Raw genomic sequence first — 21,548 nt, 5'->3', positions numbered from 1 at the left:
TGGACATAAACAATATTGGTATTAATTGATCATTTAATCATTGTTTTGCATCACATGCTCCAAACAATCAACATAATAACTCAGAAGTGTAAGGTCACCCTCCAGCAATCATCAGAAAGACATGATACAATACAAGCACCTCCAGAAATACTGATGGACTGATTGAAATTATTATTTATTGATCTCCTTGGGAAATGATATATCCTGAGCATCTTCAAAACAGTACTTTCCTCTCAAAATACATTTGTAGTTTATTCTCATCGTTTATCTTCTTTAATAAGTGAAGATAAAGTAAAATCACAGGCAAATAAAAAACATGTTGCTTTTTTGTGTGTGTTTAAAGTCAGCAGTTCAAACCACACACATTCAGGTCATTACATTCTGCGGTCAGTATTGCTAATGTGTCAAGTGTAACAAATGTAAGTAAGCCAAAGCAGAGGGAGTGTATACAACAATAAAATGCAACTGGTTCATCTATGATGCAGGAAATTCAAACCACAAAACACACACATACTTGCAAAATAAAAAGTGCTATCTGGGACAGGTCAAACGTGTGTATGCGAGCACACAAGCATCAAGACTGATTATGATCTTTTCCTGCGATGCAATATAAAGCCATTATAGTCAGACACATTTGGATGAACCAACTCTCATCTTTTTGCAGGGAATCAAAAAATTTGCTGCTTCATCTGGATACTAAAACAGGAGCAAAGCCTTCTGCTGTTTTGTTGAGAATGCAGTAATCATTACAGTAACACGGTGGTGGGATGTCCTCCACAGGACTGTTTGGTAAACTGCACTCTGGGCTCTGGGTCGGATCCTCACAGCCAGAGTCTGCACAGCTGATGTTTAGGAAATCTTCAGGTGGAGAGGAGGCAACCTCTTTCTCTCCAACGGCGACCCCCCACACAGAGGAAGGGAGCTGGGTGTAAGACGTGTCTCCTGGATAGATCATAGTTAAAGGAGGGCAAGCCTCATGCACACCGGGTAAACCAACATAGGAGCTATGACCCTGAGTGAAGGTCAGATGGACTGTAGGGTTGTGATAGTCCACGTTCTCTTCTGGCTCCTTTGTAATGGGTTTCGGCACAACAATCACATCATCGGTTGTCAAGATCTCCTCAGTTTTGTATGCTAACACATACTTGCCTTTAGGTGAAAGCCATTCCTAAAAAATCAGAAGCATGGAGATACATTAGGCGTGATAAAGTCATTTTCACACATGTAGTAAACGTACAGCTAATGTTAAAATTAATCAAAATTATATATTCATAATTAATACATTGGATCAATTGAGTTGATATTTGTTAGCCATATTGCAATGTTGTCTGTTGGTCAGTAAACCACAAAATATCTGATATTTGGTTCACATATTCATGGTGGACTAAAGGTAATCCCTAATGATCCCCTGACTTTTCATCCAGGTCAACATGGATGTATAGTGAAAGAAGAAGAAAATCAAAGGCATTCATTTGACATGGTGTTTAGTGTTAGCAAGTAAACACAAACAACTAAGATGATCATGGTGAATAGTGAAACTGCCAATCATCGGCATGTTAGCATTTTCATTCTGAGCAGGGAAGTGTAACACTGTAATGCATTTAGCAGAAAGCACTGCGGTGTCTAAGTACAGCCTCACAGAGACACTAACTTCCCTATGGTCTTTTTAAAGATGAAATACCTTACAGATTATTACACAAACTCTTTTAGTAAACCGAATGCTTGCGGGCATTCTCTGTGACTTTTTCCGTGTAAAGTTTCTTAAGTAACACAGCAGTTGAGTAGAAAGGAAATTGCAAAATGTATAATTTATGTGTTGTTATTTCCTTGCATTTGCATCATTTTGTTTTTAAGTATTTCAGACCATTGTATTGCAAGGTATTTCCACTGTGGTAAAGTTGAAATTGAATTACATTTCATGTTAACAACAGACCTCTGGATTACATTTCTTACCTAAGACATTTCCTTAAATAAGACACTAATACAAGAATAAGGACATTGCATTAGCACCTCACCTGGAGATTGCCTCCGTGTTGTTGAAATAATGGTTGAAAGAAAGGCGCTGGGGATGGTGTGTGCGACAATGTCTTTATCTTCATTCTGTCACACAAATCCAGATTAGATTGAGTACATTCCATTTATGCAGAGCACATTTAGGCAATTATGAGGATCTTGAACTTTCCTTTCACCAACATTTGAAAGTGCAGAGGCATTACCTTGCAGTGGGACTGTAGAGTAAAAACAGCATGACTCCAACAGCCACACACAGCGGGACCAGAGATTTGATCAAAATGACTAATGTGTTATCTTGTTCTGAGAAAGTGTATTGAAATAATACAGAATTAGTAAATCATACTACAGAGATGACTGTAAGTCTATAAGGGGGCTGGTGAATCTTTTGCATTATTCTACAAAGCTATTGATACAGATCTTTGAGACTCAGACTCAAGTTATTCATAAAATATACACATAGCGCAATACAGCTAAGAGCAGACTTAACATGTACAATATATCTGAATATCAGTGACAGTCAGTGCTGCAAAACCTTTGTGATACTGAAAGAGTGTCATGTCACCTTCTTCTGCTTCAGTTTTCCAGCATGTCGATGGACTCCATTTACTCCAAATTCCATCATAATCAGCATGATTAGTTTTAGATCTCACTTTAATGCAATATGTAGCACCTGGTTTAAGTTCAGACCTTGGAATCGGTTCATACATCTTTTGTGAAGTAGCTTTAAGGGTCTGGGGAAGGGTTAAAACAATAAAACAAATGAATCATTTTTAGATATATCATACAGTATAGCAAAACATGTTGTCAAAGTATTATTTATGATACTGGTCTTACCTTGCTCTCAGTGCTTTGAGATCTTTGAAGTAAGAGTTCAAAGTCAAGGGCAGTATTGAGGTACATGTGATCTTCGTACCCACTTATCCAGGTGATGTTGAAATTCTCTGGTGTTCCTTGGACCTCAGGTGTATGCGGTGGTGTCGGCTGAACTGATTACAAACACATTTATAAAAACATAAACTATGTGAATGCTTCCAATATATACAACCCATTTTGTAACACAGCTATTTCCTATTATTTGATGTTGGTATCTCTCCCTAATATAAGTAATGTACTGTAAAATATCCTAGTTTCTTGATGTTCTGTAATGTTCGAATATCACGCAGGCATGTATGAAAAAAGACATCAACACACATATGGGTCACTCTAGCATCAGTTATAAGTTACAATAAACTCATACTTACTGTTATTTGATGGATGAAAGTCCTGTGTTACAGGATGACAGCCAGATTCATAACAAAGAGCTATGTCATAATAATAATCACCGCCTATATTTGAGTATTCCGTTATTTTACAGACACAACTGTAAGTATGAGTTCTCTTCACAAGTGGACAGTGGTCAGTCGGCCTAGAACATCAAAAACAACAAAAGACCATTAATGTATGAGTTTGGCACAACAATAATTGCAGTAAAAAGAAGGTAATATTTATCCATATAATCCTGCAATAAGTGCAATTACCCCTCAGTGTCAGTGTCAGTGAATGTCAGGTTGTAGATGGTGTTTGTCTGTCCCACAGGAATACCAGTGATGTTGAAGTCACAAGTAACTGTGTCCCAATAGGCAGTCACACATGAGTATCCATCAACTAGAGTATGAAAGTGGGAAGAAAAAAGATTTAATCGCCATGTACATTTTGACACATTTTATGTTATTAAAAAAAAGTGATTGAAGTTACACAACTGTGTGCTGTCACACAAATGAGTGCTGTCACACACATGTGCAACAGAGCAACATAAAACAATGACTTACACAAACCCTTTACTTTAAAAATGTATGACATGGTTTTTTATCCGTTGGATTTTTCTTTTACCCATTCGTAATATATGAATATATGATTATGTGATTATATATATAATATATGATTATATGATTTTTTTACGGGTATGAACTTTGTTATGATCTGTTCTGTTATTTGTAGGACAGAATTAAAAGTATCCGCAATCCATATTGGATCATTTGTATTATTTTGGTGTAGTTATTTTACAGGACACTATCAGATATGTTCAGAGGGTAAATGCCACGGAGATCTAAAATATGATAACTACTCACTGCTTTTTGAACTATCATCATCCAAAAAGGTCGGAGCCTCTGGACTAACCTTTAGTAGGGTATCTCAATAAATAAACTTGTCGACCCAGCTGTCATTTTTTAAGAACACTACTTGAGTAAATGTACTTCCCATCATTGACGCAAAAAAAACACATCACATCACTTAATCATAGATGACAGCCAGATAATATAATGATGAAATCATTTCTAACGTTTGACATTTCCCTCAAATCCCCTAATTTGCCATACGCTGCCTTATTAAATAATTTCCCACAATAGAAAACATCTATGTGATCAGACATGTGAGCGGTACCTCTGATGCAGCTGGTCACTGTCAGGATGCTGGAGATCCAACACAGGAACAGGAGCTTCAGAGACTTCATGTCTCCATTGATGAAAGTATCACACTGTGGATATTAATTTAACTTTTCTTATTATAGTGTATTTTTTGAATGTATTAGTATCAGTAAAACAAATCATGTATCATTCCAGTACACCAACATTAGCAGTAATATATCACTCTGTATACACCTTAAATACAACCCATTTACAAAAGAATATACCTCAAGTTTAGATTTTTTGAAAAAGACAAGAAATATAACATTTGCCATGTGCTCTATGATGTATAGTGTATGGAAAAGTGCTTTTACCTCGGGGATGTCCTGACGTGTTGATGTCTCAGATGGTGAATGAGTGGTGGAACTGAGGTTCACCTTATCACCGGTAGCGTCACAGGAAGTCAAACCATTTTTACGTCACAGTTTTTTTTCATCTTCTACCTTTTTGGTGTGGTTATGGGCACATGCTCTTGCTTTTGATCATAATGCCAGTGAAACATTTATTTGCAGCATTGCCACCTTTTACTAATATTATTTTAAATCGTTGTCCTTTTGTGTCACTTATTTGTAATAATGTTTTTGTTGTACTGGATTTTATGTTGTAATTTCAGATTTTTCAAGCCCAAAAAAACAGACTTCCTTTGCCTATTTCTCAATTTGATGTTTTGATGAAGGTGGGAAAGAGTGGTAACTAAATTGTGTACTGCACAAAATATAACTCATATAATACTCAACAAACCAGTCAGTGATTCTAACAAATTTTGTGAGAGCATCTGTATTCAAACCTCCATTAATTCCTTAATCTGTCACCTACATATACTGACAAAACACACAGTACGAAGAAGAAAGGAAAAACACGAAAATAATACCTAAAATAAAAAAACAACTCATTATTATATTGACTCTTTATTGAGTGAGTGACTGAGTGACTAGAAATAGAAAACTAGAAGAATTTATGGGAAAGCAATAGCTTCCGCTGCAATAACAACTGGACCAATATTACGTAACGTCCACACGGTTCCGTCGCGTGCTTCAACGGAGACGCTTCCCATTCATTTGAATGGGGTGAACTGCATTGTGGTTCCGTCGCATCACTTTGCCTCTGTTGCTCGCTTCAAAAGTTGAGAAAAGTTCAACTTTTCAAGTGTCGATGGAAGCGCCAGTCTATCAAATCATATGCCAGTACAAGCGCTAGCCAATCAAACCGCGTGCTTGTGTGTCCGGGGCGGGAGACACCGGCGCCAGACACGCCCACCGGCAAGCTTCAACGCAACGGAACCGTGTGGACGTACCGTTACTGTGCAACATAATATATATGTGGACGGTAATCAAACACTTTATAAAACATATCAACATCATGCAATGTACACACCTTATGTACATGAACACATATATTTATAGGCTACATGCAGTACACTTAACTTGATAGTTTAATTGTTCTCCATGTGAAACTCTCTTGTGGTGCACCCCAAGGGTTGTTTATGGGCCCCATTACTTTCTAAATCTACATGCTTTCCATTGGTCACATAATAAGCCATTAATATATTGATTCCTTTGCACAGGAACATATCTCTCAATGTCGACCCAAATGATTTAAGATATTGATTGGATATATTTTTTCTCCAGTTTAATAGGGCTGAGATGTAATATAATTACAGCTGTTCAAAGTAAAGTCACATTCTTTGCATATTAATTTCAGATCTGACCACTAAAATGTAGTTGCATTTCAACCTTATTTTTACATCAGTACCTAATCATTTAATGTTGAAGTGTTTTGCCTATTGTGTATGTTTGACCTTCACTGTGAATGATTAGTTATTAGAGTTTTAGACATTAGTTCACCACAACATCTGTCAGGGATGAGCGAAGCAGGCAGGACCCAAACACAGATTTCTCAGAAAAAACACCTTTATTCCAAGGCAAAATGAAACCAAACAGAACTCTTCCCCGTGAACAACATCAAACTACAACAAGGAACTCACAAAGACTAACAGAAAACACAGAACCTAAATGCACACAGGACTAATCAAACAAACAAGAGACAGGTGAGGAGGGAGGAGAAAACACAGGGGCACCATGGTGAACACAATCGGGTAATCAGGGAGGGAAAACAGACAGAAAGCAACAGGCAAGACAGAAGGTGAACACTTTTCAAAATAAAACAGGAAACCAAAGACAGAAAAAGACAAGACAAAACACAACACAGACAGATCGTGACAGCATCAGAAGCTGGAGTATGACAAATACAACAAAAAGAGGGATCTATACGCTTTCACATCTAAGAATCTGTATATAAACACTTCTTATCTTTTCCTAAACCTGTCGAGGTAATATAAACCCAAATTGTTTTCTTACCTCTGACAATTGATTGTTGATATTTGCTTTGTTCGCATGTCCCCGTTTTTAAATACTCTTGTCAATATTTATATAGATTTTACTGATGAAAAAACAATATTCATTGCACCAGAAGGTAATTAAAAGTATAGACAATTGCAGGCAGAGTGTTGTAATGTAGGGTATGTATGTATGTAAGTCGCTTTGGATAAAAGCCTCTAACAAGTGACATGTAATGTAATGTAATGTAGGGGGACAAACTTGTATTTCAACATCAATCAACACAGTGAGACAATAAGCTGTCAGGGAAATTCTGGACTTGGAAAGTAAATGAGGAACAGTTCCCCCTCCCACTACAACAACAACCATAAGGGGGATTTTCAGTAGGAAAAATAATCGTACACTGTTAGAAACATGTTTATCAGAACCAAAAGCGCAAAACTCTTAAATATACCTACAGTATGTTATGTCGTACCAACTACAGTGCCTATAATAAATAGTCATATTTCCTGAGTTGAATTACGAAAATACTCCACCATAGTGTACGTGAAGTAACTATATACATCTGAAACATGACATTTGGTAATAAAAACAACAACAAATAGGCAAATATTCTCTTCATAACTTAACGTTCAAGAATAGATTGTCAAAGCGAGTGTTTTTCCACTTCCTTCTGATGAACGGGGTAAAGGCCAGAGAAATAATAATCTTGTTTTTTTACAGATAATGAACACTTGCTACAAGTTTGCTTTTTTTACTGATGTTGCAAAATAACAGGACGGATGGTTACAGTGGTTAGTGAGAAAATGCATGCACGAGAAAAACAGACATAATCTGACATCTTGATAAGGCCACATTCATGCGTGTGAATGAAGCATGCAAGACAATGAGAAAATGAAGCTCCTTTAGACAGTGATAAAATAAACAGAACATTTCCTCCAGCACTTTGAATACACATCTATGAATCTATGAGTGCCCACAAATAAATGTCCTCTTTCTTGATGCTTTATTATGATCTATCAATAAATTGTGTTTCTTTATAAAAGAAGCAATACATAACTTTAAATGATGCAGAAAAAAGGGGAAAATCAGTTCATTGTATTTGGAAATGTAAAATGTCTAACCTGGGGGGCTTCTTTTTCTTTAAGAAACACAATATATACAAAGAACAAAGTTCACAGCTAACTGATGAACAGTATACAGAAGTAAATGCTGAGCTGATACTGCCAATTTACTTCAAATCAAAGTGTATTTTATGGAAATGTCAACAATTATGTCTTTTAAACCTTAAATGGGCACTCAATATTTGTGAAGATTATTGCTTGCTATTGTCTACATTGCATCCATATTACACTCTATATACATCCATATTACACATGAATACACCTCTATTACACCATTAATACACTTCAGTCAGACAACTCACGTGTTCCTTTAACATGTTTATTAGAAGCAGCATATAGTTGAGTTTGGCGACTAGGCTCGGGCATCATCACTCCATAGATATACATAGCACGATGAGTGATGATCAAATAACTAACCCCCGAGCCTACAGGTGGAAGCTGGGGTGGAAGCTGGGGTGGAAGCTGGGGTGGAAGCTGGGGTGGAAGCTGGGGTGGAAGCTGGGGTGGTGGTGGGGCAGCAAGCAGCAGCGACGTAGAGGTAGCTGCAGCAATAGCAGCAGCAAGCAATGCATGGAGAGAGATCTGGCAGGTTAAATAGAGCGGCATATGAAGGAGACTCTGTTTGGTTGGTTGTAGAGTGGCAAGGGGGCGTTATGTATGAATGCAGCATAAGTGCTCGAGTTGACTGCCTGAACTAGCTCGCAGGCTTCGCCCCATCTGTATTACAGCCATATTAATCGATTATTACACCCATTTTACACCATAATTACACCAACATCGCACCCTAAACCCATGTTACACTGTTATTAGACCCATATCACACCCATTTTACAGCAATATAACACCCAAATAACACCGTAATTTCACTCTTATTACTCCCATATTACACTATTATTACACCCATGTTACAATATTATTACACCTGTTATACACCCATATTATACCCATGTTATAGCGATGTTACTGTTATTGCATCCGTTATTAGACCCAAATTACATCCATGTTACACCAACGTTAACCCCATATTACACTGTTATAACATTAATTTTTACAAAGCGACATATCCTGTCAGATTAATACATCGCCCAGGATAATAGGAAGTTAGTGGGTGCAGTACTACTTGATTTTAGTTCTGCTTTTGATGTCATTGACCATTCTTTGTTGTTACACAAGCTGGAACAATATGGTTTTAATTCTGATACGCTGAGGTGGTTAGAAAGTTACCTGACAAATTGAAGTCAAACTGGTTTTTTTTCAATGGAAGTCTGTCAAAGATGAAGACAGTCACTTGTGGAGCACCTCAGGGTAGTTGATTGGGACCACTTTTATTTTCTATTTTTACAAATGACCTACCATTAGTGTTAGAAAAAGCCAAAATTGTAATGTATGCAGATGACTCAACAATATATTATGCAGCATCGACTATAAGAGAGTTGACAAATGTTATGAATAAAGATCTACAACTGATATCAGAGTGGGTCATATATAATAAGTTAGTACTTAATGCTGGAAAAACAAAATCTTTATTAATAGGATCAAATCATCAGTTAAAAGGTGAACTAAAATTGCAACTACATTTAAACAATATTCAAATTGAACAGGTCAAGGAGACACAATTGCTAGGTATAACCCTGGATCATAACTTATCTTGGTCTAAACAAATTGATAATGTTGTAAAAATGGGAAGGGGTGTGTCACTTGTAAAAATAATTGTAAAATATTTGCCAATAGATGTCAGTAGACAAGTTCTGGATGCTTTGGTTCTGTCGCAGCTTGATTATTGTTTGGTTATATGGTCTCGTGCTGCAGAAAAAGTAGCACAAAATAAGGCAGCACGATGTGCACTGCAGTGCTCCTACAGAACCACAGTAACTGAAATGCTGGAGACACTGAAATGGTGTCAGACAGAGGTCTAATTATATTTTGTTACATTTTGTCAGAAATATTACAGTGACTCACTCACCACATATATTATCACAAAGGTTTATAGCGCAGTATGCTCAACATAACTATCAAACACGACATACAATAGAAGGAAGGTTTGTATTACCCAAATCTAAATCAAATAAGGGACAGAAAACAGTCATGTACAGAGCCATGGTCAGCTGGAACTCTTTACCCATCCATATCATTCGGGAACATTCTCAAGTACATTTCAAAAGGTTGCTAAACATTTTTTAAAGTATTATAAAGTACATTTGAACTGTGCCTGTGGCTATGTATGCATATATTATTATGTACTCTTATTTGTATTTACTTTTGTTTGGCCTTAGGATGGCGATAATTGGATGACCATTTTAGTTTTCATTTAATACAGCACTGTAAAATTCCATGAAATTATGAGCTGTTTTGTTTTGTTTTAATTTTGTTGTATGTATGTTTATGTATGTTTTGTGTGTGTGAGGACCCCAGGAAGAATAGCCAATGCTCATGCTAGTGCTAATGGGGATCCTAATAAAGACACAAGACATAAAGACATACAGAAAACATTTAAGGGTTGAATACGTGTCCCACAGTGATGATGGCAGTAAATCAGCAGAACAATCACTGTGTTTCGTGAAGTTCGTTCTCTGAGTTGCTGGAGCCTTCTTGTATAGAGCCACATATCATCCACTGTTTGACATAGTTAGAATTGGAGCTGTTGTGATCATGAAACAATTCAGTGTCCATCTGCTCTGCCATGTTTGAGTCTGAGGCTCCAGGGCTGCTGCACTCTCCAAATCCACTGTCAATAGTGTCCAGGTCCATGCGAGGGTAGCCATCTTCTGACTGCTCGTTTGAGGCGAAAGAGACCAGTGATACCCTCTCTGGTTCAATAATCTGAGCAGGCGGCTGAAAGTTTCTATTTTCCTCTAATAAGTCATTAGATATTCCATGTTGTGGTAATAACCCACTTTGCCTATGAGGTTCTTCTAAATCATATCGAGCTTGTTCTCTGTTGTCCCCCTCAAATGAACCGATATGTTCTCCATCTTGGTAACTTCTGAAGGTGTTGACTGAGCTCTGTGACACCACTTCCTGCTCAAACTCTTCTTCTCCAGACAGCGTTACAGTATGGATGGAGACGTGTCCTGTGGAGTGACCGGCGCCCTGTGAACTGCCTCCGTCCTGGAAGAACAGCAGCGAGTCGCTGTTTGGCTGCAGCATGTGGAAGAGATCAACACCTCCATTCATCCCGTTGCCCTCCCTGTTACTTTGCTTCTCGTTGTTCCATTGAAGGACTTTGGGCTGCTTCTCACTAATCATCTGAGCATGAGAGTTGATCCTCACGTAATCACACTCGCTGAAGACAGGCTTCACCCACTCCTGCAACAATTAAAGAAAAATAGAACATTAATTTTGAAAATCAGGGGCTAGCGGTGGTATATTGGTTAGTGTAGTCAGCATATTTATTTTATTTGATGTAGTTTGTTAGCTTGCCACTGGAAGCTGACATTATGTTAGTGGTTGTGTAACAGACAATAGTATATTTTGGAAGGTATGGAAGGAAGCTACATCAAAAACAGTCAATTTCACTGCTATAAAACTCTTGCTTTCTGTGATCTCTGATCTGCCCTTCAGAATAATGTGAATAATGTGTGAACATCTCTCTTATAATAGACTTTACTCAGATACATGTTGGTGTAGTCAAGGATATATTAGGCAACATAAGAACATGGAGGGAATCTTTAAACCCTAGAGACACGAGAATGGTTCTGATCTTCCCTTCGATCTCGCTGCAAGAGAGGAAATGACACACGTGTGACACACTTTGATAAAAAAAACTTGTCTTTAAAGTGCATGAGGGCAACTTTATACCTCATAAATGGAAATAACCTACTCCTTATCTAATCACTTTTTTTTTACCACTCTTTCTGCTTGTTTGAAGTGTGGGACACTCGGGCAAGTACCTAAATGTATTTATTAACGGATGATTTCACAGTGTTCAGCAGGATACATCAGAACATTAAGCTACTATGATGAAGGATCATATACATCTAATAATTAGGCCGGTACGGACACAACAGGATGCTGAAGTATAGGAAAATATTTCTTGGGTTATCTGAAGTGAGAACATCAGTTAGTGTCTGAAATGTTGTTTTGTTTCAACACGGTTTTTATAATAATTAAACGTTCTTGATTTACACTGAATATATTTATATTTCAAGCAATAAACAGGAGTATTTTCAGTGAGTCCAGATGTGAAAATGATGTGGACATATTGCAATGATTCACTCCATTATGAAAAGAGACCATTTTATGTTTTGAAATCAGTTAAGTAGGTACAATTGTGATTTTGACTTTAATGTATATTGTATGCGACTCTCCCCACAACTCTGTTAACTTTCTGCAGCCATATATAGTCTCCATTCAGCAAAGTGATGACCAGATAAGCATGACTCCGTTTTCATATGCAAAAGCCACCACATCCTGAGCTACAGAGCTCAACAGCATCTCTGAAAGGTAAGCAGTCTGCACCACAAGACTGAGATAGTGCAGTCAAACTAGAACAAAAGGGCGAGCTCAGTTTTTTGAAGAGATCTTGAAGATTTGATATAGAGGGATTATGTATATAAATATACGTGTGTATATATATACATAATCACATATATATATATATATATATACGTGTACATATATATACATACACAGCATTTTTTAAGAGTAAAGAGCATTATACTTCAAAGCTGTCAAAGCACTACACACCGCAGACCAATATAATGTTGTTTCACTGTCAGTAATACACAGTTACAGATTTAGGATGATGTATAAGTGCGTTTTGGGAAATTCAACAGTTTGATGAATTTGAGAGTGCAATATTCACATTCTAGCGCACTATCTGTATTTAAAGAATGATTTTTAGGTCCAAACACTGGGGCCTACATTTTTATTCCTCTCAAAATTGTGGACCAAAAGTGGACTACAGATTACTGTCAACATCTTATTCCTTTTAAATTTGTCTTATTTCCACTAAATTCCTCAAAAAAAATACATGTTAGAACAGCCCAGGTAAAAGAAGCCATTTCATTTACTCCATGTAATAATTTTATTTAATTCACTTGCCCTTTCTGACATCATTTGCCTTTGTGCCACAGACAATATCTAATTTCACATATTGTTCCATACCATATTACTATATTATATATATTATTATGTTTTTATTTACTAATTGTCTGTTTTAAACAAGCTTGCCTTACCCCATTTCAGGACAAAGTATTTGAAATTGATTCAAATGAAAGCAGAACTTTGTCCTCATAAGGCTCAGTTAAGCACTTTTAAAAGGCTACAAAAGCTACCTCTCCCTTTCAGTACTTCCTCTCTCAAAGCATGGTTTCTATGTTTATTTGATGCAGTAGCGCATTCTGCTGACCAATGCTTGTAACTGCACTCAGATTTTAAACTCGTGTTTGGAGCTAGACGTAGTAACAACGTGACACTACGAGCAGAATACTCCAATACACATTGGATGATATTACAGGGGTGACGATAAAGATACGGTATTTAAACAACACTCAATAAATCATATAGGAACATGATGATGGCACAGGTGACACTAGAGGCATTTATTGTTCTTTCCACTGAACCTAAACTGTGAGATGAGTTCAGTATACAAGTGTGAATATACTATAGGTCTTTAATTCCAGGAAAAGATTACTTAAAAGTTACTTCCAAATATTAAGATACAGTATGATACCAGACAACATCTCTGGCACACCCCTGATGATAATCATAATAATAATACTGTGGTACACTGTATCAAACTTGAATAGTTTGTAAAGTAATTTTTTTATAAAAAATGTAACTGAGTAACAGTAACACATGCAATGAGTAATGTGTGTTTCTTTTAAATAGTAAGGTTTGAGTAAAAACATGTGCAGTGACGTTTTGTAGAACATAGAAGATGCAGTTTTTCATAGAAAATAACAATCAGTCTTTCTTTGGGTGTCAAAAGATAGGAAATATATATTTACATAAGGTGATGGAAAAGATAATGGTTAAAAGGTAAGCTTAACAATAACAATTATAACCCACATAATTCTCCCTCTGTGCCCCAGGTGGAAAACAGGCCTTTTTTAGACTGACAGAATGCACCAGGGGTATTTTCCACTGGGGTGGAACAGGCTGTGATACACAGATATCAACCCACAGCATGTCAGACAGACAGGGAAACAAATGGCCTCTTGAAGCCCCTGCACACTGAGTCATTCAACCCATAAAGGCCTTACATGTGAAGTCAAGGGAAAGTCCCATCAAGCACGGTCCAGATGTGCTAAAAAACCCCTGTAGGGCAACACCTGCTGGGTATTTTGGAAACTACACACACAGTCCAGTTAGTTTTGTTTTCTCTCACCTTGAAGTTCCCTCCATAGCTGAGGTCGAGTGGCTTGAAAAACTCATCTGCTTTGGGGATGAATACAATCTGCTGGAGTTTTTTCTGCCACCACCTGAAACAAATATGAAATGATTTCTGAATTTCTGTCACTTTTGATGAGCTCATTTTGTTTTCAGTATGTGAGGGCAGATTCAAGTGGTGGCTAGGAAGGATTATATCTAACTTGTGTGATCCAAACATTTCCAACAACTCAATGCAAAGTCCTAAAGTCTAAATATATTGAAAAGATAGATTAAATTGATCACTAATAATGATCACTAATAATCTAAATGGATACAATTAATACAGTGGAAATAATGTTGATGTAAAATCTTGCCTTGTTTGTGTTTTTTTGTCGCACCTTCAGGTCACAATGTTTTTACTGACATTTTTTTAAAGAGGGGTTGATTTAAAAAATGTCTCTCAGTACAATTGGCCTACAGTACCAGCTAGCGCTTTGATTCAATACCAATATGGTCACTAATATACTGCTACTTTTTTTTACCATGGTGTACATATCTGCTATTTTGTTTTTGTTTATTTACTTATTGTGCTATTATTAACATTTGCATTAGCCATTTTTATTATTTTTTCCCTCACCTTATCTGCACCATCATGTACATTTCTCCGTTGCAGGACAAATAAAGGATTTCTAATTTCATTTTAGAGGGTGTGGCTTACATTGCTAATTCATTAAAATAGTATTTAGTATTTTTTCATCCCTCATTGATATGAAAGTAGTTGGGTAAATATAAGAAAACGCTTCTAAGTATAACACAATACATATCGACTGTACCACAAAGTGCGGCCTCTAAAATGAGCTTCCTGTTAAATCAACATCCCACATCTTGAAGCAAAAGCTAAATCTAAATATCACACGTCTGCAAAGTGATCAGGACGCCTGTACTGCTGCAACTAATTAGATGAATTGCAAATAGCTTATGTAAGCAGTGCATTAAACAGAACCACAGTTGAATTATTGCTCTCATCATCTTATATTATCCTCTATCAAAGATGGAAACAAAAATGCAAGTTCATTTATTTGTTCAAGCTTATGTTTTTTCTTCACGTGACCGTGATGTGTTTTCAGCTCTCTGATTCTATGCATGACTTCCTATGTCTGCTAGCCATTTTGGTGCAATGTGTTGCATGAAGCACAGCGGTGGTTTCTCTACATGTGGGAGGTGATGCCAGGAACATGTTGATCGAAGCAGAGAGAGAAGCTTCGCTAATCATTTACTGGAAGACAAAGTGCTGTGACCTTAGGATTACATTTGATTTCTCTCAGCTCAGTTCTTTTTTTGTGTAATGACTGCAGATTTAATTATGTGTTGATGCAGTCAACCTATAACACACTTTGTTTATTTTAATTCTGTAATGATAATAGTTCAGTCCAAATGTATTAATGTCTGCAAGTTTGTCCAAATGCGATTAGTAGAATGTCAAAGACGACCAGTTTGACGACAGATTAATTTAGTTGTTGTGGTTGATGGGTTGACATTATAAAAATGTATTGAGTTTGATAAAATGGACAGGTGGATCACTGCTGGGAACTCAGCACTTACGACGCCATGGCTCAAGGCCGTGTAACAGTACTCAGTGTTTACAGTACTCACGATTTTTTGGAATAACCCAGCAACACAAGAAGGACAAAAATGACAGGCAGGGAGATGTACCACCACTGTTCATTCATTCCTGTAAGGGACATATAACATAGAAAAATACATTTAATTGCAAACTATTTTCACACTCTCTGAACTATTTACATGATGAAGTATCATTATGGGACTGGCAGTCTGATCAGTCTGATTTATATTGAGACACGTCTTTTTATTTGAATGGCTTCAGGCTCTTCTACCTTTAATCTCTGAAGTTCCTGTAGTTCTCCATTCTGCACTGGAACTCCACTCGCTCCAAGGACCAAGATAGTGATTATCAGGATCCATTTTGGCCTGAATGTCCACAGTATAGCGCACATGTGATTGGAGCCTCTTACTTTCTAACAGGAAGAACCTTTGTAGTACCGGTGAAAGGGAGTAAACTGGATCCTGTAAGAAGGGAATAAAGAATATAACTTATTTTTTCTTCACAGACAATAATAAACAGCCTGTTGTTTTTGTTTTGTTTTGGGATTTTTGCCCACATATTACCTTTGACAAGTTATTGCTCTCTCTTATGCGCACACTGTATATGAGACAGTCTTTTTTGTTGACGAGGTGCCAGGTGATGTTGTAGAATCCGTCAGTGTTTGTCACCTGGACACCGACAGGAGGCGGAGGTTTCACTGTGAAAGTTAAGCCCCAGGGGGAACAGGGGAATATTATGAAATTGAAAAATGTTTGCCAACAATGCTCTACACCACGCGTGGCAGCTGAGCATTATTTTAGTTTGTTTTAATCTGGAGGGTAATGCAGGTGGGAGGGCGTTTGCTGCCAATTGTGAGGATTACAAAGTATGCTTATAGTCATCTCTGACTCGTATAAACCTTCGATCAAACCAGAAAATAGTTTAATGTATAGTAATTCAAACGAAAGCTGAAGAAGTGGCAGTATTCAACAGGAGAGAAAGCGCTTCAAATATGTCTAATTTTCATATTTAATACACATTAAATATCTCTTAAATATAATCTCAATCTCAATCTTTATTTATTTATATAGCACATTTAAAAAAAAACTCAGTTGACCAAAGTGCTGTACAGGCAATAAATACAATATAAAATAACACAATGGGAGTAAAATAATAAAACAATAATTAAAAACATAATAAAAAGCACAATAACTAGAAACATATAAAAAGACATACAAATGTAATGTTCAAGTAGTATTAAATATATATATAAAAATATGTATAATATTTAAATATGTCTTAAATTTGTAAATAATTCTCATGCTACAAATATTTCAAAAACTACTTCATCATACATGTCACTCGACACGTCATAAGGGATGTAAATGCTGTGACCTTTATTTAATTCTGTGTTATCTTCTTATCTGTTCAGCGAAATGCAAACCACTGAATCTTCAAAATCACATAGGGTTTTTAACTTACCCACATCAGCCAGCCTCCACGGCTCACTGGCATTCACTAAAAGTCGATCATCACCCTGTTGACTGACTGTCGTGGTACACTTGGTTTCAACGTATGCAACATCATCAATGTCCTTTGATTGTATTACGCACCAGGACTGAGGGGGTTTGACTTCACAGCTGCCATGAAACACAAGGTCGTCACAACTGCAACAGATAACGCAGTGTTAAATCAGATAAACATTCCAACAAGTGTTTCCATCATATCAAAGCAAGGTACTTAACAACTGACGCCATAGGATTAAACTAAATGTCATGGATATTCCAAAAAAGCCCAATATCTAAAACCAAATTCAGAGGGGGAAATGAACAGCTGTCTCTCAGACTATAGACCATCTGATATGATATAGTATTGTTTATATTCAATACATTTACAAACTTGAAATGCACTAACATGAATCAGAATCATCAGTGACCCTTAACATTTTGTACTGTACCTGCATGTGACATTGAGAAGGACAGCGAATGGCGGCACAGAGCCCAAGCAGGAACAGTTCAGTGAGGCCTTAAAATCTGTCGTGCAGCTGACATTGCACATAGACGAGACTGCATCAAAAAAGGAAAGTGTGGTCAATGATTATTGCATTTATTTAATTTAAAATGCATGCTCTACAAACGTCTAATAACTTGTTTCTATAACGAAATCTCAATGAACTACAGAAATGTTTTTAAAGGAAAAGTCGGGCAAGGCCACAGCATCAAGACAAACACAATGAAGAAGAGTAAAATAATAACTTGATCTCAAATATATGAAATGATTGTGAGAGAAATATATGTCAATACAAGAGTAAGATAACAATAAGTTAAGGAAACTTACCAACATGGGGAATCAAAGTGAGGTCCCACAGCAACAATAAGAACAGGTGTTTAAGAGCCATGGGGAAAACCCACTGTTATCTGGTTAGACGGAATAAAACAGCATCTGAAACTAAATATAGACATTCTCGTTAGAAATGTGTTTTGTGGTTAAACTTTAAAAGAAAAAGAAATTGAGACTATGTGTGAGATTCGTTGCTTATTTGAGACAACGGTTAGTTAATTATCTAATTCACAAAGGCGCAAAGTCTGTCTACCAAAAACATTAGCATTAGCAGCAATAATTGAATGCAGTCATTAAAGAGCATCGACATTGACCGGTCAGAACTAAAGGCAATACATAAATCATCTCTTAAACCAGCTGAACATCTTATAATAAAACATTTTTTATTCACTATTCTCTTTTTCTCATTACAAATAAATGTAATAAATCAACCGTATCTTACCTTATTTAAATTTGAAATCCTTCCACCTAAACTTTCAGCATCTGACTGAGTCACTGACGCGCTGATGTCTGTGTGAATGTTTCATGGAACAATGTTGGTGTCACTGCGAACACATCATCATCATTCGTGGTGTGACGAAGGATGTGGTTTCAGACCCTTTGAGCTTTTGAGTCTGTGTCGATCCTTCCACCCACTTCCACTCTGCTTGAATATGCAACAGCTAACCAGAAAGAAAAAAAAGTCAACAGGAAACCGAAATTATCTTCTATAAAAAAATGTAGCCGTCATAATGATGCCACCTCAATAAAAGGAAGACACATACTAATACTAGTTTAGAAAAACAATACACTTTCAGTCAAAGAAAATTCAGGAAAATGGAGATACTTTCAACTTCAACAGTTTGTGTTTCTTTTACTGCATTTCAAGAACTGCAATAATCATTACAAAGGTAGCCACTTGTTTTAATTTACTATCTCAAAACACAACTCATACATGTTTCAGTACTGAGATGATTCTGAATACCAACACCAGAGATGTGGTTTGATACCCTTAATAGACTCTTATCAGGGGGTTTTCAGCAGTTGTTTGAAGCTAAATTAGTCACCACCGTGCTCTAAAGCCCCTAAGAGCTTAATTTTAATAATTAAATTAACTCTTAATATTAACTTCAATCATTTACAACTGGATATACATGTTTTCCAACAGGAGTCAAAGCATAACACACCTTTTTAATGCGTATATAAAATGCCATCTTAACTATTTAACAACACAATTAATTATTGTCACATACATTGGTGGGCCTTTGTGGTATTGAAATCACCAGGTAGTGTACAGACATTTCACTTAATGTCACTAGCAGTAAAGGTCAAAGCCAAATGCCATTTGATCACACAAAATGAAACAAAGCTTAGCACGTAGCTCTTAAACCCGCTTAGAACAACCTGACCAATAAATACTTTTGTAGCATTTACTGCCACTGCAGAACAAGGCAATGTCTTTAAAACTAGTATTGACCTCCAGGTGCTGCATTGTGCAACAGTGAGTCGATTAATCAGTAATTGATAGATAGAAACGTAGTTTGCAAATAAATGATGCTACATCCGTTGTTGACGTTATTTTACAAAAAAGAAAGACAAGCATTTGTGGTTTAAAAACCTCACTGTTCTGTGACTGCAGGTTCGAAAGAGTCAAATGGAGCGGATACACTTCCCCATGTAAATTAATAAAGTCACTTTAGGTCATCCTGTAGTATTTCATAGCATTTTGTGGTATTACCTTGTAAGGTAATTATATTCTAGCTTGATGGCAGGTTGGAGCCTAAAGTCAAGTCCAGTCTAATACAATCTAAAACCCCATTTTGCGACCTAAGAAGGGTTGGACTAAATGTTGTACAAACACTTCTCTGCCACTAGAGGTCATTGTATTTGAGGTTTAACTTTAACCTGCTGCAGTTCTTCTCAATTGTTTCGATGCAGTTTTGCCAACTACTGTATATAACATGCTGCACTAACTTTCAATGAATTGTGGTTCTTTAAACACGATTATTTTTGTACTTTTAAGATATCTAACGTATGAGGTAGAATACATTGTGTTCACAACATTAAACACAAGTACATACTGATAAAGACTGCAGATATTACCTGACACTAACACAACATTCTCAAGGAGGAGGAATCAGTTTCTGTTGTGTTTGCTAATTTCCTGTGCGAGATGATATGCAGGTGGCAACATATGATGAATGTCACATTGTACTTTATAAATAAGGAAATGTTCGGGAATAGCTCCTTGAATACAGAAATATGTTGTGTAGGTTACAATACCTTTAAATTCTGTCCCATGGTTACTCATCTTTAACCAAAGGGCTGGAGACATTAGTGCCAAGTGAGTCCATCGTGTTCAGTGAGGATAGGGGATCCATGTGGCTGAAGCATGATTGACCACATGGTATGCCATCTATTTCTATTTCAAGGCACAGAGAGAGAAAGACGTTTTAGAGCAAAGAGAGAACCATGTCTTCCAGCGAGGTGGGGATAGGCCAACAGTCTTTCTGTATCAGAATCAGAAACAGAAACAGGGTTATTGCCGGTTCGCACATACTAGGAATTTGACTTGATGTCATGGTGCATACATAAAATATAAAAAACAAGAAATCTAATATAAAACAAAAAATATTTTACACCGTAATAAAATATAGTTAAATAGCAATAAAAAAAAAAAATAAAGCAGTAATTTACATGGAAATAGAATGCTATGAATGCATTTTGAATATAAACTATGAAATGTGAAATAAGAATATGTACAGTAAGGAGTATGAACATTGTGTGCATTAATGTAATGCATATAGTCTATAGTCTATGATGTGGCTGAGGTAAAGTGTCAGTGGGGGGGCCGGGCCTTGTTTAAGAGGCCGGTAGCGGAGGGGAAGAAACTGTGGGGGGGTGAACAGTTTGTGTCCAGGGTGGGAGGGGTCGGCCACTATCTTCCCTGCCCGCCTCAGGGTCCTGGAGGCGTGCAGGTCGTGGAGGGATGGCAGATTGCAGCCGATCACCTTCTCTGCAGAGCGGATGACACGCTGCAGCCTGCCCTTATCCTTGGTTGTGCATGCGGCGTACCAGATGGTGATGGAGGAGGTGAGGATGGACTCGATGATGGCGGTGTAGAAGTTCACCATCATCATCTTTGGCAGGTTGAATTTCTTCAGCTGCCTCAGGAAGAACATCCTCTGCTGTGCTTTTTTGATGAGGGAGCAGAAGTTCTGCTCCCATTTGAGGTCCTGGGCGATGATGGTGCCCAGGAAGCGGAAAGACTTCACAGCAGTTACTGGGGAGTCACACAGAGTGATGGGGGGGGGGGGGGGGGTATAGATTGGATGTCAGCAGTGATTCTACATCTGATAAGAAGGGGATCTTATACTCACTGTATTCAAGTTTC

At 37.1% G+C, this 21,548-nt stretch overlaps 2 protein-coding genes across 3 annotated transcripts; both read right to left on the bottom strand.

Annotated features, from left to right (window-relative positions):
* Positions 1-164: 164 nt before the first annotated feature.
* Positions 165-2,989, bottom strand: LOC117543209 (interleukin-21 receptor-like). Its single transcript, XM_034211332.1, has 5 exons — positions 2,848-2,989; positions 2,576-2,744; positions 2,217-2,313; positions 2,016-2,100; positions 165-1,168 (listed from the first exon to the last, which is right to left on the bottom strand). Exons 1-5 carry the CDS (start codon positions 2,911-2,913, stop codon positions 686-688), a joined length of 900 nt encoding a protein of 299 aa, XP_034067223.1. The 5' UTR covers positions 2,914-2,989; the 3' UTR covers positions 165-685.
* Positions 2,990-9,421: 6,432 nt separating this feature from the next.
* il21r.1 (interleukin 21 receptor, tandem duplicate 1) lies at positions 9,422-20,518 on the bottom strand. Of its 2 annotated transcripts, none has more exons than XM_034211461.1 (10): positions 20,438-20,518; positions 18,618-18,837; positions 18,173-18,283; positions 17,793-17,901; positions 17,318-17,502; positions 16,420-16,553; positions 16,128-16,317; positions 15,886-15,964; positions 14,249-14,342; positions 9,422-11,223 (listed from the first exon to the last, which is right to left on the bottom strand). In XM_034211461.1, exons 3-10 carry the CDS (start codon positions 18,231-18,233, stop codon positions 10,462-10,464), a joined length of 1,614 nt encoding a protein of 537 aa, XP_034067352.1. In that variant the 5' UTR covers positions 18,234-18,283; positions 18,618-18,837; positions 20,438-20,518; the 3' UTR covers positions 9,422-10,461. The 2 variants fall into 2 exon arrangements, with proteins under 2 accessions (XP_034067352.1, XP_034067353.1); XM_034211462.1 differs by having other exon boundaries at positions 18,173-18,252.
* Positions 20,519-21,548: the final 1,030 nt, after the last annotated feature.

Source organism: Gymnodraco acuticeps, unplaced genomic scaffold, assembly GCF_902827175.1.
Source record: "Gymnodraco acuticeps unplaced genomic scaffold, fGymAcu1.1, whole genome shotgun sequence".
Taxonomy (NCBI): domain Eukaryota; kingdom Metazoa; phylum Chordata; class Actinopteri; order Perciformes; family Bathydraconidae; genus Gymnodraco; species Gymnodraco acuticeps.
The sequence above is the reverse complement of the archived record's forward strand: the minus strand, read 5'-3'. Positions and strand labels throughout refer to the sequence as shown.

What these genes read in the sequence shown, in the direction of transcription:
- LOC117543209 (XM_034211332.1), bottom strand. Translation starts at nt 2,913, where the DNA reads ATGTACCTCAATACTGCCCTTGACTTTGAACTCTTACTTCAAAGATCT. An exon ending in GAAAACTGAAGCAGAAGAAG is followed by an intron (nt 2,314 to 2,575) that starts GTGACATGACAC and finishes ACACTTTCTCAG; the next exon opens with AACAAGATAACACATTAGTC. An exon ending in AACACGGAGGCAATCTCCAG is followed by an intron (nt 1,169 to 2,015) that starts GTGAGGTGCTAA and finishes CTGATTTTTTAG; the next exon opens with GAATGGCTTTCACCTAAAGG.
- il21r.1 (XM_034211461.1), bottom strand. Translation starts at nt 18,233, where the DNA reads ATGGCTCTTAAACACCTGTTCTTATTGTTGCTGTGGGACCTCACTTTG. An exon ending in CACTTTGATTCCCCATGTTG is followed by an intron (nt 17,902 to 18,172) that starts GTAAGTTTCCTT and finishes TTTTTGATGCAG; the next exon opens with TCTCGTCTATGTGCAATGTC. An exon ending in GCTATGGAGGGAACTTCAAG is followed by an intron (nt 11,224 to 14,248) that starts GTGAGAGAAAAC and finishes TAATTGTTGCAG; the next exon opens with GAGTGGGTGAAGCCTGTCTT.